Source organism: Leuresthes tenuis, unplaced genomic scaffold, assembly GCF_036924035.1.
Source record: "Leuresthes tenuis unplaced genomic scaffold, fLeuTen1.0.hap1 SCAF_3, whole genome shotgun sequence".
NCBI classification, from domain to species: Eukaryota; Metazoa; Chordata; class Actinopteri; order Atheriniformes; family Atherinopsidae; genus Leuresthes; species Leuresthes tenuis.
This window is the reverse complement of record NW_027325357.1, coordinates 6,713,459-6,728,369: the sequence shown is the minus strand read 5'-3', so window position 1 is coordinate 6,728,369 and position 14,911 is coordinate 6,713,459. Positions and strand designations below refer to the sequence as shown.

The 14,911-nt window shown below is 40.7% G+C and overlaps 2 protein-coding genes across 4 annotated transcripts; one reads left to right on the top strand and one right to left on the bottom strand.

Moving 5' to 3' along the window:
• The first annotated feature begins 180 nt into the window (after positions 1-180).
• On the top strand, positions 181-8,515 carry cunh6orf89 (chromosome unknown C6orf89 homolog). Of its 3 annotated transcripts, XM_072381570.1 has the most exons (9): positions 212-249; positions 594-635; positions 2,522-2,793; positions 3,007-3,172; positions 3,822-3,970; positions 4,347-4,498; positions 4,935-5,070; positions 5,775-5,898; positions 6,385-8,515. In XM_072381570.1, exons 3-9 carry the CDS (start codon positions 2,605-2,607, stop codon positions 6,465-6,467), a joined length of 999 nt encoding a protein of 332 aa, XP_072237671.1. In that variant the 5' UTR covers positions 212-249; positions 594-635; positions 2,522-2,604; the 3' UTR covers positions 6,468-8,515. The 3 variants fall into 3 exon arrangements, with proteins under 3 accessions (XP_072237669.1, XP_072237671.1, XP_072237670.1); XM_072381568.1 differs by lacking the exon at positions 594-635 and having other exon boundaries at positions 181-249; XM_072381569.1 differs by lacking the exon at positions 212-249 and having other exon boundaries at positions 286-635.
• Positions 8,516-8,849: 334 nt separating this feature from the next.
• On the bottom strand, positions 8,850-14,273 carry LOC140303006 (DNA damage-regulated autophagy modulator protein 2-like). Its single transcript, XM_072381571.1, has 8 exons — positions 14,064-14,273; positions 12,944-13,104; positions 12,600-12,667; positions 11,659-11,801; positions 11,396-11,573; positions 11,208-11,290; positions 10,896-10,988; positions 8,850-10,677 (listed from the first exon to the last, which is right to left on the bottom strand). The coding sequence occupies exons 2-8, from the start codon at positions 13,072-13,074 to the stop codon at positions 10,549-10,551; spliced, it is 825 nt and encodes a 274-aa protein (XP_072237672.1). The 5' UTR covers positions 13,075-13,104; positions 14,064-14,273; the 3' UTR covers positions 8,850-10,548.
• Positions 14,274-14,911: the final 638 nt, after the last annotated feature.

The window sequence follows — 14,911 nt, the reverse complement described above, 5'->3', positions numbered from 1 at the left end:
AAAATCCGATCATCTTAATTTCCTCGATCGGCCTCTTTGCTGTTTAACTACTCTGTCACTATGTGCAACTTGACACTGCGTGATGTCGACGCTGTTTCAGGCTTGCACAACAACCGGAAGTCGGAGGGCGTAACTTCTTGTAAGTGTTCTGGGCTCTCATTGGCCAAACCGCATTGTTTTGGTCCTGTGTCGGACGAGATCAAGGGTTGTCTCGTATTCTTATTGGCTATGGACAGGTGTTTATCATCGGTATGTTTAGCCTCTTCTAGACGTTTCAGTAATATTTATAACAGGAATTAAAACATTTGAGGTAGCATGCTGTCGAAAAATCGGACTCTTGATACATATGGACTCATTTGAAAAGCACGAACCTTGGTTTTAAACGATTCAATTACGTTATGAAAACCGTTAATGTAGAATTCTACTCTATACCAGCTGGTGGCGGTGGAACACATACAGTCTGGACAGTGCAGCTAATAACTAAGAAGGAGAGGAAGAAAACTCCATATCTGTCAGCCATGCTTAACTAGCGAACTGTAGTTCCTTTTTTGTTTGTTCGAAAAAATACGTTCGACTTTTGGGAATATTGTCAGAAATGAGAGAAACTGCACTACAACGATGGATCCCACTTTGAGGTGAGTACTTGGGCTGGTTTTGCTAACTCGTGTCTGGTTGTTATGTGATAAGCTATCAAACACAAGCTAACCTGTCAGTGTCCTGCAGTTGAACGCCGCTGCTTCAGGGTTTTGCCTCGCTTATATTGTGTATGTTATTTCATTATTGTTTACGTCAGTTTGGTTGTTTTTTGGAACATAGATGTGAATGACAGGTTCCCACCCATAGCAGCTGGACCGATGCCAGTTATTATAAAATAAGGAGTTAGTTGTATATACCGTTTACCTTATATGTATATAAGGTACACTTCATATATGGTTCTGTCTGAATGTGGACACCCGTGAGGCCGTTTTGCCACCATTCCCATGCTCACTGACAGGTTCAAAGGTCATCTGTGTTCACATACTCCCCTGCGTTTTAAAAAGTGTGCTTGTGGTCAGATTAATGAATATTAATGTCTAGCTTAGCTTCATTGTCTGTTTTTTTTTCTTTTTTCTTTTACTGAACATGCCAGCTAACATTGCTGTTTCAGTAACAGTGACTGTGTTATTAGTAAAAACCAACCCAACCTAACAATTTAAACACAGTTCTTTACTTTGGCAACAAACACTTGTGACATGAGGACCATCTTTATTTTCAGCAGGGGTTACAACAACATAATGACAAACAGTGTTTCAGTTAGCTGATAAGAACAAGACATGTATGTATATTTTGATAAAGAAAGAACACACTCTTATCAATTCTAAGGTTATCAGATCTTCATGGAAATATAATTTGGTCTTTACCAGGTCTTATATTGAGGTAAATAAAGCCTCAGATGGCATATTGCCCATCAAGTCATTGTTTATTATAGAGAAGTGTGTGAAAAACCAAGTTCAACCCTAGGTTTCAATAGCTTGTAGAACCACCGTTGGTGACAATAACTTGAAGTAATAGTTTTCTGTATGATGTTCTCAGTCTGTTATATTGTTGTGGGCTCCTCTTTTGCAACACTGAGTCAGTTAATTTGGGTTTGCAGGCATTTGTTTCAGTCGGATTGAATTATAGACCGTTGTAACACCTGTTTATTCATAATCCATTCTGACCTAATGCTGTATACATGGCGTATGATTGCAAACATTGCAACATTTTACATGCTGCCTTGGTCGAGCACACTAAATTCAAATCAACGCTTCTTCAACAACTCGCTGAAGAGCTTTTTCAGTCAAGCATGTTGCAGCAAGGACACTTGGAATAATTGCAGGGCTTTGCACCCTGAGGACCAGGTGTTTTGTACCCTTGTAGAGCAAGAAAAGTATGCAACAAAACTTCACATTAGCAATTATTGTAGAAGAGCTTTTTAACCACATCACATGCATGTTTAACTACCATTTGTATACTTAATGACATCCATTTTTAGCAGAATGGCTCCTAAAGACAAAAAGGTCAATATGCTTATTCAATGTAATATAATATTTTCTATATATGTTAGACATATAGCTATGACCCTGCACAACATGTTTCAATTTCATTAAAGTATTAAAATGGTTGGATGATAGTTGAATTGTGGGTGGAGACTTATTAACCTCTGGTAAAATCCTAATACAAAAGTCATTTATAGTTTGTCTTCAAGTATTATAGACAATCAGTTGCTGTAATACTTGTTTAAAGCACTTTGCGTTTGTCATAAAGCAGTGAAATGACTGGAGAGGGACTTCAGAATGAGTTGAAAGCAGACAGACTGTGTAGCTCTCCTGGTTTAGCAGGTGACTCCTGAGGTGTTTGAATGTGTGAGACTCTGGTTCAAATCCCACCAACATAAAGCATTTCTAACTGTGACATCAGAAGCTTTATGAAAATAACTGACGCTCAATAGATGGTGCAGAAAGATATGAAGTGGCCGTGAAAAGTTTGGATTGTTTTACAGGTGAAGTGACACCATGATCCAGGAGCCTGCAGCAGCTGAAGACTGACAAATTTGAACAAATTTTTGCTGCCACCGCTGCCGTCATGGGAACAACGATGAGCGAGCCGTGTATCTACGACAAGCTGTCCGAAAGCATCGACATCCTCCGCCAGTCGGGCTACCGCTACGGCATGTCGGAGAGGGAGATTGAGAAGTTCATTAAGCAGGTCCTGGAGACCAATGAGCCCAGAAGAGAACCTCCTCAGTTCCCCATCCTGAGAGCCACCATCAAGGTGAGAAACATCTGGCCAAAAAGGAATGTTAAAGACATGCTGAAAACCTTTAATAAATAAAAATGTTTAATATAAGCAGGTTGAAGCATCAGATCAGGATTTATCTTTTTGGGGTTTGATTGAAAGCTTATTTTCTGCTCATAATCTTGCCTTCATCCTGTCAAATAAACAACTGTTTTTCAGAAGGAGACATTCTGACTTTGTTGTGTGTAGTTTTTGGTGGCAGTGGGCTTCCTGCTGGTGGTGGTGCTGGCCTTCACCTACCCCCAGAACGCCCCCCAGCTGGGACTTGTCAATCTGGGCTGTTACAACTGGTCGTCCCCTCTGAGCCACGTCCGCCTGCTCTCCCTGCCTATTGCTAAGAAGTACAACCTACAAGGTGCGGCGCTTTGTGGCTTTCTTTTCTTCCAGTTTCAAATGTCCTACAAACACAAAGACAGTTTTTCAGTGATGTACAACAAAAAAGATATTACAGATCTTTAGAAAAGTTAAACCAGTAAAGGTTTATCTTCTTGGCACATGCAATAGTTGATGTAAACCAATTAGGAGAAGAAATTTGTTGCATCTGTGGAAAGTTATAATATTCTGTGGAATATTTCTGCTCTGTAAAGTGCTCTGCTGGTTTCTTTCATGTCAAACATGTGACAAATAAGTTCTTCTCAGGGGAAGCTGCTCGGCTGCAGCACATTATAAACATGTGACTGTTTGTTTTTTGTAGTAGTACCTTTAGCTGCTTTCTGCACACACACATTGCATGTGGACATCAGCACGTTTGTTTCCTTTGCTGTAACAGCGGCCTGCAGACAGAGGAGTTTTTCAGCCAGCAGAGATGACAAATATCACAATTTAAACATAACTGTAACAATAAATGATGAGCAGTCAGACTAACTGGACACCAGCTGAAAATACTTTTTCCACTTCGAGCCTCACCCAGGTGTTTTGCTTTTCTGAACATGCCTGTCAACCTTCCACACGTGAATGTTGTTGTTGTTTGGCTTCCTTTTCCATCGGGTTTGTGTGTGATGCAGGTTTCCATGAGTGGTGGAGCGCCGGCTCTCTCAGGCACAGTTTGGTGAACTGCTCAGGATGCGCAGAGATCTCCTCGGTGCTGGAAGTCCCAGAGAGCCTCAGAGGGACCGTGACTCTGCGACGGGGACCGCAGCTCGTCCTGCTCAAGGTCACAGCTTTACACAGTCGAGACTGGTCGTTTGATGAGCCTCTGTTTGTTGAATTCTCGCGTGTGTAAACTTTTAACGACAGATGTGAAATGAAGACTTTCATAAACACATGTTTTTGATTTTGGTATAAGTCACTGCTTCTTTTTTGTCTAAATATAAACTCACAAGTCTCGCTGGGACAGTCTGTCATTTATATTTCCATGAGTTTGAATTATTTCAACTTTTATCATGGTCAGTGAGATTTTAGGATCTTCACAATCGCACAACACTGACACAGTATGACGAGCTGAGCAGTGCTGTCTGATGAGCATCTTCAGTCCAGCCCTTCCCTGTTTGTTCATACTGTTTTCCATTGGTCTGCGCTGCTCTCTGCAGGGTGGGGAGTCCCTCAGTGTCCAGCGGCAGCAGCTCGAGGAGCTCTACTTGGCCCATTCAGGCTCCATGTCCATTCTGCTGGAGGAGGACGACAGCCAGCAGAACAACAATCTCGGCCTCCCTCAAGGACCTGCCAACTTCACCCTGCTCTGGTATGCATCTTTGTTCAAAATAAAAGGGTTAGCTTCGTTCATCAGTGCAGAAACAGTCTTGTCCAAGTCCAAATTATAGTGTTTAATGTGGACAGGAAGGGTTGAACCTGAGAAAATGTCATTATTTTTTTCCACTGAAACTATTTGGTGTAAAGTTTTGATAATATTGAAACTGAGAGGCACTTCCAGCTTTAAACTTAAATATGGACTTTGGCTTCACATTGAGATACAATTAGTGTTGTTTGAGTATCAGTTTTTATTCTTCATTATTAAACATGAAGAGCAGAACATAGGCTGGGTTCTAAAACACTGCCTGCATTGGGAGGCCAATCAGAGAACTGTGGGCTTTTTGTAGGGAGCAGGCTTAACAGCAGATATTTTAATATACTTGAGGCGCTACAAGCTATTTCATAGACTATTACTTGTGTTTCTGCAGGAGGTTCAGTTATGGAACCAGAGAAAAGGTCTTGAGATGGCTTTTCCCCAAAGCCGAGCTCTGCCCTCTGCTGGACAGTGCTGGGACTATCCTGCAGCGCTGTCTGGTCACCCATAGCACAAACTCTCAGAGCAAGGTGAGTCCCCCTGCGTCCAGTCGTCCTCGTGTCCTGATACTGACCCCTGGTTTCCAACGGATGCAGTCCCAATGCGTTTCAGCTCTGATGCAGTGACTGCAGTTGATTACGGTCACCAGTCAATGCTCGTGTTTCCACCAAATGCAATGTGGAGTGTTTCAGGGGTGTTCCAGAGGGAGCTTACGCAGCTGGTCTGTGTCTGAGTTCAATCAGACATAAGAATCCATTTGAGAAACGTCAAATCTTTTATTTCATTTCAAACATAAAAGACCTTTATAGGATATCACATAACTGAACCAATGTGACTGGCAGCCTTGGAGCAGAAATCAAAGGATTCAGATGATTCAACGTTGGAGAGGTTAAGCAGTTTGGAAACACAGGGTGTTGTATGACACCACGGATACTCTTCTTTTTAGATAAATAAATAAATACAAGGAGTGGAAAATAACTCTTTTGGTAGAGCCGAAACTAGATCAGAAATGCATAAATTTGTCTGACAGAAGGTCACTTGTTTACGCTCCAGATGTGACATTAAGTCTCATGATGGATGGAACAAAATCGAGTTACTGTCAGAACACAGCAGAAGTAGCTCGTTACTGTTACTTAATCTTACGATTAAGATGTAGACAAAAAGATAATGTTGTTTTATTTTCTCCCCATGTTTGACTGAAAGATGGAGGTTCTTTTACTTGTGTTTGTTGCAGGGTGTCAGGGTGTTGGGCTGGTTGGTGGTGGGTGAGGGGCTGCCAACGGTTCGAGTTCTGCCCGTTCAACGCTGCCAGAAACACTGCAGCTCCTTCAACCTGTGGCTCACTCCTGGAGACATGGGTAACGCCAGCTGCACGTTTTTACACCTCGAAGAAAGACAAAATACAACTTCTGTTTCTAATTGATAAAGTGTTTTTATAATAACCAACAGTTTTAAAAATCTGTTTCCGCTGCCAACCCTTCGGTTATAATGATAGTCGCCATGTGTGCAGAGTACTGTGAGAGCTTCAGGTGCACATAAGACTACAAATGTCTTTGAGGCTACGTGGAAAATGCTTTATTCTGATAAATATGTGCACACAAGACTTCCTATTTAGTCTCACACGCACAGATAATTTTATTTATGCTCGAGAGGGATGAATATTTTTGGACAAGCTATTCTATTGTTTGCACTGAAATGTCCTCATTTGTCTTTAAAAACAGGCATGTTGTACTTCTTCTGATATTGTCTAATTTCACTGATGCTGAATAAGCGCTTTGTAGTTTTTGGTGCTTTCAGGCTGCTGTTGCTGTGTGACCTAAACACTCACCCTCTGACCCATGCAGTGTACGCTGACCCTCGGTACTGGCAGATGGAGCTCTTCCCAGGCCGTGGCCAGAACATCATCTGTGACGGGTCGGCCTTTTAGGCTTCAGGCGGGCAGAGTTCAGGAGAGGTGTGAGACGCACAAGTCAGCTGTGGATGACTTATAACCGGCCTATTCTTTCTTTTTTGTGTGGCACTGATAATCGTCCAAACATCCACATAGAACAGGAAGCAACTGCACATATAAGCTCAGTTTGGGGGAAAATGGACCTCCTGCAGACTCCTACAAGGATCGAGGTCAGAGGGTTGAGAAACGACTTTGTCCTTTTGTTGAACTGATAAAAATCACCTGTGCTTGTGCCACAGCTTTAAGCTGATCTCTAGCAATTAAAAAAAAACAAAAAAAAACAAAACAATCATGCACTCATTGGGTGTGTCACTGTTTCAGAAGGTAAGTTCACAGTGGTCCCAGACCCCAGAAACACACCATCATCTGTGACTTGTGTCATTTAAAACCGGACTCAAGATAAAAAAAAACCAGTGGCATTGAGAATGAGCACATGAGCTTATCTGTGCCAATGCTTGAAAAATGTCTTCACAGTTGGCTGTTTGTAGCCGCGAGAGTCAATTATCAGAATGACAACTCTTGAATTAATATTATCAGGCCACTTGCATTTATCAGGCTCCAAGTACCACTTTAAAAAAATGGCCCCAAATCACCATTCTGTAATTATTTTGTCATTTAAATAGTAATGAATTAGGCCATAGATGTCCACATAGATGCATGAAGAAAACTTAAAATGAAGCTGGCACTCGGTCCCAAAATGCATTTACTTCTCAGGCAACCGATATAAAAGAACAAAACCTCCAACTGCAAATACAGTTACTACTGTTTGTAATTATTCCTCAGATAATAGAAAAGTCAGTGAGAGGAGAGATGAGCACAGCAGCAAGTCACAGACTGCAGAAAGATTTTCACAGTCCAGTTTAGTTGGTACATCTGTGGACGTCCAGCAGCAGCTCAACCTCTGAGACACAAATGCAGCTTCTGCTCTTTATCTAGTGCTTAGTAGATGTTAAAAGGGCAGTCAATCCAGGTTAAACCACCACAGTTTTCTCAGTGATTTCTGGCAGTATGCACAACACTTTGCCACCACTTCTCATCTGACCTTAACTGCAGTTTTTATTGCGTATCATTTATATAACTTTCAGTAAAGTTGTCTTCCGTATGAAGATCGACATGGTAAGATAGGTCTATAACAAACGGCTTGATCAAATCGACCTGAGACAAGAATAAATCATTAGGGTGCTTCTTTTCTTATTAAAGCAGTCATCTGGGGGAAAACACGGCTCGCTGTTATCTGTTGAGGAATCTTTCATTTAGCTCAAAGCTGAGTTTTTGCAATAGTGCCTCTAACGATAACCTTTAAAAGTTTGTAACATTCAAAAGCAGCTCTGTAGTCACTGATTCTAGTTAGGACAGATGTTTAAATCAATTTATTTTTGTGTCGCTGCACAAAAACGGTGCCTCTTACTTGAGGAAACCATCAGTGAGTGAATATATACGTAAACACAGTTTATTAAGTCCAAAACCAAGTTACATGCTGGAGATACGTGTCATGCTTGGAAGTTATTAAAGATGTTAAAACAACATCTGTCGGGATTCTTCCTGCGTGTTCTGTGGATGACGCTCCAAGAGTTTTGTTTCAAAACAGGCGAAAACCAACGAGTTAACAACCCGTTCAACGCTAACCGCACAGCTTCAGACAGAAAAGATTTTACTGGCTGAACATCTGCTTCTCCAGCCTCAGTGTGGTTTCTGTTTTGACTCTGTATATATTTGTATGTATATATATATATGTCAGAGGATTCATTTGAATAGAAATCTGCTGTAATATATTTTGATTATCCCTGCTGAGTATCAGAACAGTGACAGTAGAAGGTATATTTTGTGCATCATCAAGATTTAAAAGTCGGAATAACATTAATATTCTATTAAATCAATCTGCCAAAGTTGATGCGTTTGGTGAGTTTGTGGTTTTAAAAACAAAGTCTCTTATCACAGCTACAGTAACGGGTTTGAAAATGCCCGGTTTGCATAAAAATGTCACTTTTATGAGAACATTAAAGCTTGTTCGGTATTTGCTTCCATCTGTGTGGAATTATTGTCAAAGCTTGGAGTTTGAACTGATCAAAGCTTTTTTTTTTTCTTTTTTTTAATAAATTGATCGCGTTTGTGAAGACAAACCAACACAGTCATGAACACAAACTGTTCTACTCTGAATTATGACTAATGACAGCATGGAGTGACGATGCTATATAATCACGTTTGAGGTTTGCCAAGAGGACGGTTTAACAGCGAACATCTGAAGAACATTGTGATCTGGTAAAACAGCATTAATTATTATTTCTGCTTTAAGTTTTGCCCATTAAACAAGATTAATGCTCAAGCAAACATCAGTAGTGAAGGTCTGTTTAAGCACAGTACAAACAAAAAGTCCATCTTTATTAGTCTGAACATGAGTAATACACAAAAGCTGCCAGCAAGTATTACAGTGCAGAGGAAAAGCTTTGGGTTAAATCCGCTTTTTTAATCTTATAAAACCTTTATATTTATTTGTAGATATACTGTCAGTGCTCAGATGAATAACAGTTATAATAATAATAATGTCAGTAATGTTTAAAATACATTTAAAGAAATTAAAAAAGGTAACATTTCTGGATCTTTTTGAATGATTTCCTGCATTTCCAGTAAAAATATTCAAAGTGGCTTTAGTCAAAGCTGAGTAAAGGGAATAATCACACTAAGAAGGTTCATCACATCACATCGAATCTTAGTTTGACTTTATTCACGATCAAAAATATTTCTAAGAAAAATCCCGTTCACACAAACGTTTACAGCTCACACTGAACCTGCTGCTCAGCTTTGTTTTACAGTCACACAGAAGCAGCTTTTCTCAGTAAGAATCTGAACCTTTACGTCATTTCTTCAAATTGAAGATAGTCTGCAAGGTTCCTGATCATCTGCGGCACAACAGCAGAAAGGTTTTTACTGCGTAGGTCCTAGTTTGTGTCTTTTCTCACGCTCGCTGTTGAGAGTTCAGGATACAGAAAAGCAAGGTGATTATTTTCTTTTTATCCGTTATTATTATAGCACTTCTTTATTTGTGTAAGAACACTTATATTCCAATGAAAGAAGAGATGAAGCTCACCTTTATAACACTGATCAACTGTTGGGGGTGCTAACGAGCCGACATGAGAAAGGTTTGGAGGAAACAACACTTAATTATGAACTTTGGATGTCCAAAAAGGAGAAAAGGGTTGGAGACTTGTATCAGCTGGCATAAAATGGATACATGTTGTGAATTGGGTCTATAAACTGAACCGAACTGAAAAACCAAAGATTTTACTCACATGACTGACCACAAAAGCAGTTCTGTTCACATCAAAGTCATGTGACAGTTTTTCAACAAGCCTGAAAACACGCAGGTGAACAAAGTAAAACTTACATTTTAATTCTAAAGATCATTTTTAGAGACAATATGGAAAAAATTCCAATAATTAATAATGTTCTGGCATTTGTATTTTTCTCGCTATGAAAGATTAGACTGCATTCATAAGAGCTGGTTATAACTAACAGCTGCCAGTCATCTGAGGTAATTATAACCTCACATGTATCAATGTTGTCAGTCCAGCTCTAAACCTGCAAACCAACAACATAAAACAACAGATAAAATATAAAACACTTGACTCTAGACTGTTAAACTGCAGCTAATCAATGAACTGTGCTCAGAGATGGGACGCATGTCAGTTAATACGTTGTAAAACGTAACAGAGTGCAGTGACTTTGTTGAGTTTGAGCTTGGATTCTCAGGTACGCTTCACCCAAATAACAAAGACGTCTCTCCTCCCTTCGATATTTATTCAGGCTTTCAGCTATTTTCTGTGATGTGATGTGAGCAGCAACTTCAAATCCCCTCAGAAATCTCAGACACAGCTCATTTCCAAATCTGAACATCTGACTACATACAGAGAAGAAGGAGGATATGTTTGGGTGCTCTGACCCTTTAAGAACAACCACAACTTTCAGAAACTCATCGTACAAAAAAAAGCCTTTATATGTGAAAATTAGAAAAAGTGAATATTGGTTTTAAAGCGGTATTTGTAGGCAGCTGTGACGTGTGTCACGTAGTTCCTGCCAGCAGTGGAGAAGTTTCATGGGAGTTGTTCTGACGAGGTGCCGGGTAGCCTCTGTGTGGGTAGTCATACAGGTGGCTGCTCTGCAGATCTACCTCTGCTCGGAGATTTATTTTCTTCATCGAGAAAGAAAGAAATAAGAAGGATGAGGAAATGTTCACTTGGCCAACCGAGAAATTCTACCCACTTCTAGCTTTACATTATTACTCTGGAACTCCCACTTCTCATTTCTTTTAAGCGCCTGAATCAAGGCTCAAATCATTTTGAGCTGTTAAAATCAAACTAAAATCGACTGAAATGTCTGCTGCAGGTGTGAAAAGGTGAGAAAAAGTACCTGAAAATCTCTGATGTAGGTGAGGAAGAAGCTGATGAAGGAGAAGGCCAGAGACCATTCCGACACTGTGCTGACAATGTGAGCCGTGTAACCCTGAAAAGAAAAGAAGAAAAACATTCAAACTGCCGTAATAATGGTTCAAAACGTTTTTCTCTGTCTGAGACGCAGACTTTTAATAACTGGTTAACCAAGTGTGTGATCAAAGTGACGTTTTAGATCAGTTTCTGGCTCAGATCACACTCTTGAGAAGGCTGTTTGTGTTCAGACATTAACGGAGAACTTTGATTAATAAATCAAACTCAGACGACTGACCGTCTCTCCTGGGATCCAGTGGAGTTTGCGGGGTACATCAATTCCTTTAAGACTGTTGTACATGATTACAGATGATACAAACACTGGGAGGCTGTTAAGGGGAATGCCTTAGGAACATTTACACATACACATTAATCTCAACCCTGCTCTACAGATGGGACTGCAGCTGTCAACGGGTTAAAGGATACTGCTGATGATGCTTCCCAGGGTCCACAGTCCAATGCCAAGACGGACCAGGTACACGGTCCTGCTGTGGACGTGCGGCTGCATGTAGAGTGAGATCAGCGTCTGAACCAGGATGTAGAGAGCTCCAACCCCGAAGGTCAGCACCGCCCCCACCAGGTGCATGGAGAACAGGGTGGTCTTCTGCTCTGACAGGCACACACACACACACACACACTCCCTGCTGACACGTTCGAGCGTGAACTGACCCCTGACCGGCAGCACTCACCTGGAAGTTCGCCACCACGCACATCCCGAAGGAGCTGATCAAGCCGAGCAGCAGCCCCAAGCGGTTGAGTCTTTGGAGTTTGAGCTCGTCGTGACCTGCAAGAGCCTCCACCTGTTTGTAGCGCACGTACACCGTGGCCATGCCTGCAGAAAAAACAATCATATCAGATCATGCGTTATACAAATAATAATGTAAAACATTCACATAACTCCCATTTACCTCAGACACATTTTCTTATGATTTGCACTCTTGTTATTTGTAAATTACCAAGACACGAGGCGGTAACCATAGTAACAATTGGAGCACATCGCTGCCTATCAGGAGCTGAGGTGCAATATTTTGTGTTCTGACACCTTTCATAGCATCATTAAGGTTCTCATCAGTTTGTGAAGCAGTAGCTCCTCTGTGGGACCCGACCAAAGCTTTACCTCATCATCGACAAATCTTATGAATGCAGGTGCGTACCGACCACCGCGTACAAGCAGTGAAGATGCTCTGACATAGCTGCCTCTCTGTATATGGTCCCCTGTATAAGGGGACTCATGGGGACAGTTTGCTCATCAACCTCAAGAGCCAAGACAGTTAATATCCTAACTGTTTAAATATGTCATTTGTTACAAAAAATAACTTTTAACATGACTTACTGAGTTATTCAAATCATATCAATAATAACCTGGAACACAATGCTGGCACAAAGTTTTTTCAAAATGATTTATGTAAAAGTGAATTAATAGATAAATCTAGTAGCAAGGTTACATACTGCTTTTCAAGTATGCGTGCATGAAGCTTGAACACTCAAATGTCGGTTATGACTGTGTCGCTTTGCATCTGTCGAAGCAACACGGATGTCCCATCACCCGTCACCAGTTCTGTCTGGGATTAGATGGCTGTAAACACATCACTTTAAAGAAGGACGAGTCTGAGAGTGTGCGTCTGTTTACCTAAAAAGGCTGACACGTCCAACATGATCCCAAACAAACATCTCTCCGGAGCCATTGTTCCCGTATCGCTGCAACACACAACAAAGTCAGTTAAAAGGAGTCCTGCTGGTTTTCTCCAGCTATTCAAACCTAAAGAGGCACGGTCTGAATGCAAAAGATCACCAGTGCCCACTGAAACCTTTATTTCCCAGATGGTAAAGAAAAAAATACAAAATATATAAATATGAGGGATAGCTGTTTCATTCCTACCATCATCAACTTATAGTCAGACTGTATTCTACATACGGTGTGGAACATGAGGTGCTGGACCCTCAGGCCTCAGCTGTGGGTGTCAAAGCTCAGACCTGATGTAAGGCAGCAGAGGGTCGACATGTCTCAGCACCACCGCTGTGATGTAGGCGAGGAAGAAGGACGCCGCTGTCCAGACGACCAGCGCGGCAGGCAGGAAGCAGAGACCCTGCTGGAACCACCACATGTTCTCCTCGTGCTGAAGGTTCACACCGTCCTGTACAAAACAACATCATCATCATCAACGAGGAGAAAATACTTAGAAATTTCCTGTTTAATGAGACACTTGAGTTTAAAAATCATTGTTGTGGTCAAGTCAACAACAAGATTAAGATTTAAGTTGTAAATAAATCAGAAAGTCCTGCCATTTTCTGCTTTGTATCACACTACATTGCTTATCTGAGGGTTTGGGACAGGTGGCGATGCATAACAAAGCATCTGAAGACGCCTTCATGGAGCGTTATGGACCTTTTTCAGTGCTGTCCTCCATTCAAGTGATCTAACTGAACAATTAAATATGTGAATAATCATTGGATTGGGTTTCAAATCGTGAAAGCAATCACGGTAGTTTAGAGAGACATCGCATTTAGGAACACCCATCAACTGAAAGCATGTGACCATGACAGAGTAAAATATCTGAACCAGTAGAATAGTCTTATATGTCACATAATCAAATTTAACACTGCTTCTCGGAGGGAATCTAAAAGCCCTTTGGCATCAGTCTTAGGCAATTAGAAACATGAGATTTTTCTTTTTGAACAATTAAAATGCTGATTTAACTCTGAAAAGCACAAAGTAAATATGTTAAGTTTCACTTCCCCTTTCTTTCCGATGAAGTGAAACTGAGAAAGTTAGAAAAAATCCTCTTATGACCAGTTGAAAATAAGTCTCACGGACCAAACTACATTTTAAAACTGATAATCTAACAGTTTTTTATTGAATTCAACAGCAAACCTCTCACAAAATGAGGTAATATTACCAGAAGAAGTCGACAGCCAAAAGCTCGACCCATATAATTAACGCGTTCATCGAATATAAAATTAAAATTATAACAACACTATTGAACACAATTTTAAAACATATATTGTTCCTACATATCTATCCTAACGTCAGTTTAGCTGTCGGAGCAGCCAGCAGGAACAGTAACACGGCCAGGGACATCATAATGACACTCACGTTATTTGCGTCCTCCAGAGAGCATAATCTTTCTGCGCCAAAAACAGAAGCAGCTAAACTTTTCTTCAAATCTAAATCAGGCGTTCAGACCTTCTTTAACTGTCTTAAATCTTCTTCAAAGACCCACGCGACTGTGCAAAATGAAAACTTTAACAGTTGATGTATCGCCCGTGCGCTTCCTTCTATTTTAAGGTGCGCATGCGTATGTCAGCCCTCAAAATCCACAGGTTTGCGCCCTGGATTCTGTCTCGCAGGCGGGACAATGACGTTTATTAAAGGACGGTGATCAGTAATATGCACATTTTATTTGAAACATTTGGGTGTGGTTCTTAACATTATTTCACTGTACAGAATTTATATATATAACCTGGTATATACTGTATAAGTATAGTTATATAAATCTGTGACTATCCTTGCGCATGCACACAAAAAAAGTGGCCTATATTATACAATCCTATTACATTGTTTTTGTCTTGCTTATATTTAGTGAGAGTTGCACATGTATGGAATATTTAATAAAGTTGAATGTTTAGATAAGATAAAAACATATTATCATAGCCTATACCATGTGGCCTTTATCAACTTTTTAAAAACACCTGAGTGTAATTAAGGGGAGGTAAGGTTTGTAGTATTAAGTCCGTTTCTGAGGAGCTGGTTAATGGCGGGTGAAAAGACCTTCTGTATGCTGGCTGAGCTGGGCTCTGGCCTCCAGGTTTTCACGCCTTTGATTTCAGCACCTTCTTTGGTTTCACTTCTTGCTGATGGAATACCTGTCCATTAAGGACAATAATATATTATAAATGTAAACTATTCAAGCCCCTATGCCAAAGGCGTATGAACACCGTGTA

Bases quoted from the DNA above. Each gene is read 5' to 3' on its own strand.
- LOC140303006 (XM_072381571.1), bottom strand. From the start codon at position 13,074: ATGTGGTGGTTCCAGCAGGGTCTCTGCTTCCTGCCTGCCGCGCTGGTC. The intron at 11,802-12,599 runs GTAAACAGACGC...TTTTTTCTGCAG, and splicing joins GGACGTGTCAGCCTTTTTAG to GCATGGCCACGGTGTACGTG. The intron at 10,678-10,895 runs GTACTTTTTCTC...TTCTCGATGAAG, and splicing joins CCTACATCAGAGATTTTCAG to AAAATAAATCTCCGAGCAGA.
- cunh6orf89 (XM_072381568.1), top strand. From the start codon at position 2,605: ATGGGAACAACGATGAGCGAGCCGTGTATCTACGACAAGCTGTCCGAA. The intron at 3,173-3,821 runs GTGCGGCGCTTT...TGTGTGATGCAG, and splicing joins TAAGAAGTACAACCTACAAG to GTTTCCATGAGTGGTGGAGC. The intron at 5,899-6,384 runs GTAACGCCAGCT...TGACCCATGCAG, and splicing joins GCTCACTCCTGGAGACATGG to TGTACGCTGACCCTCGGTAC.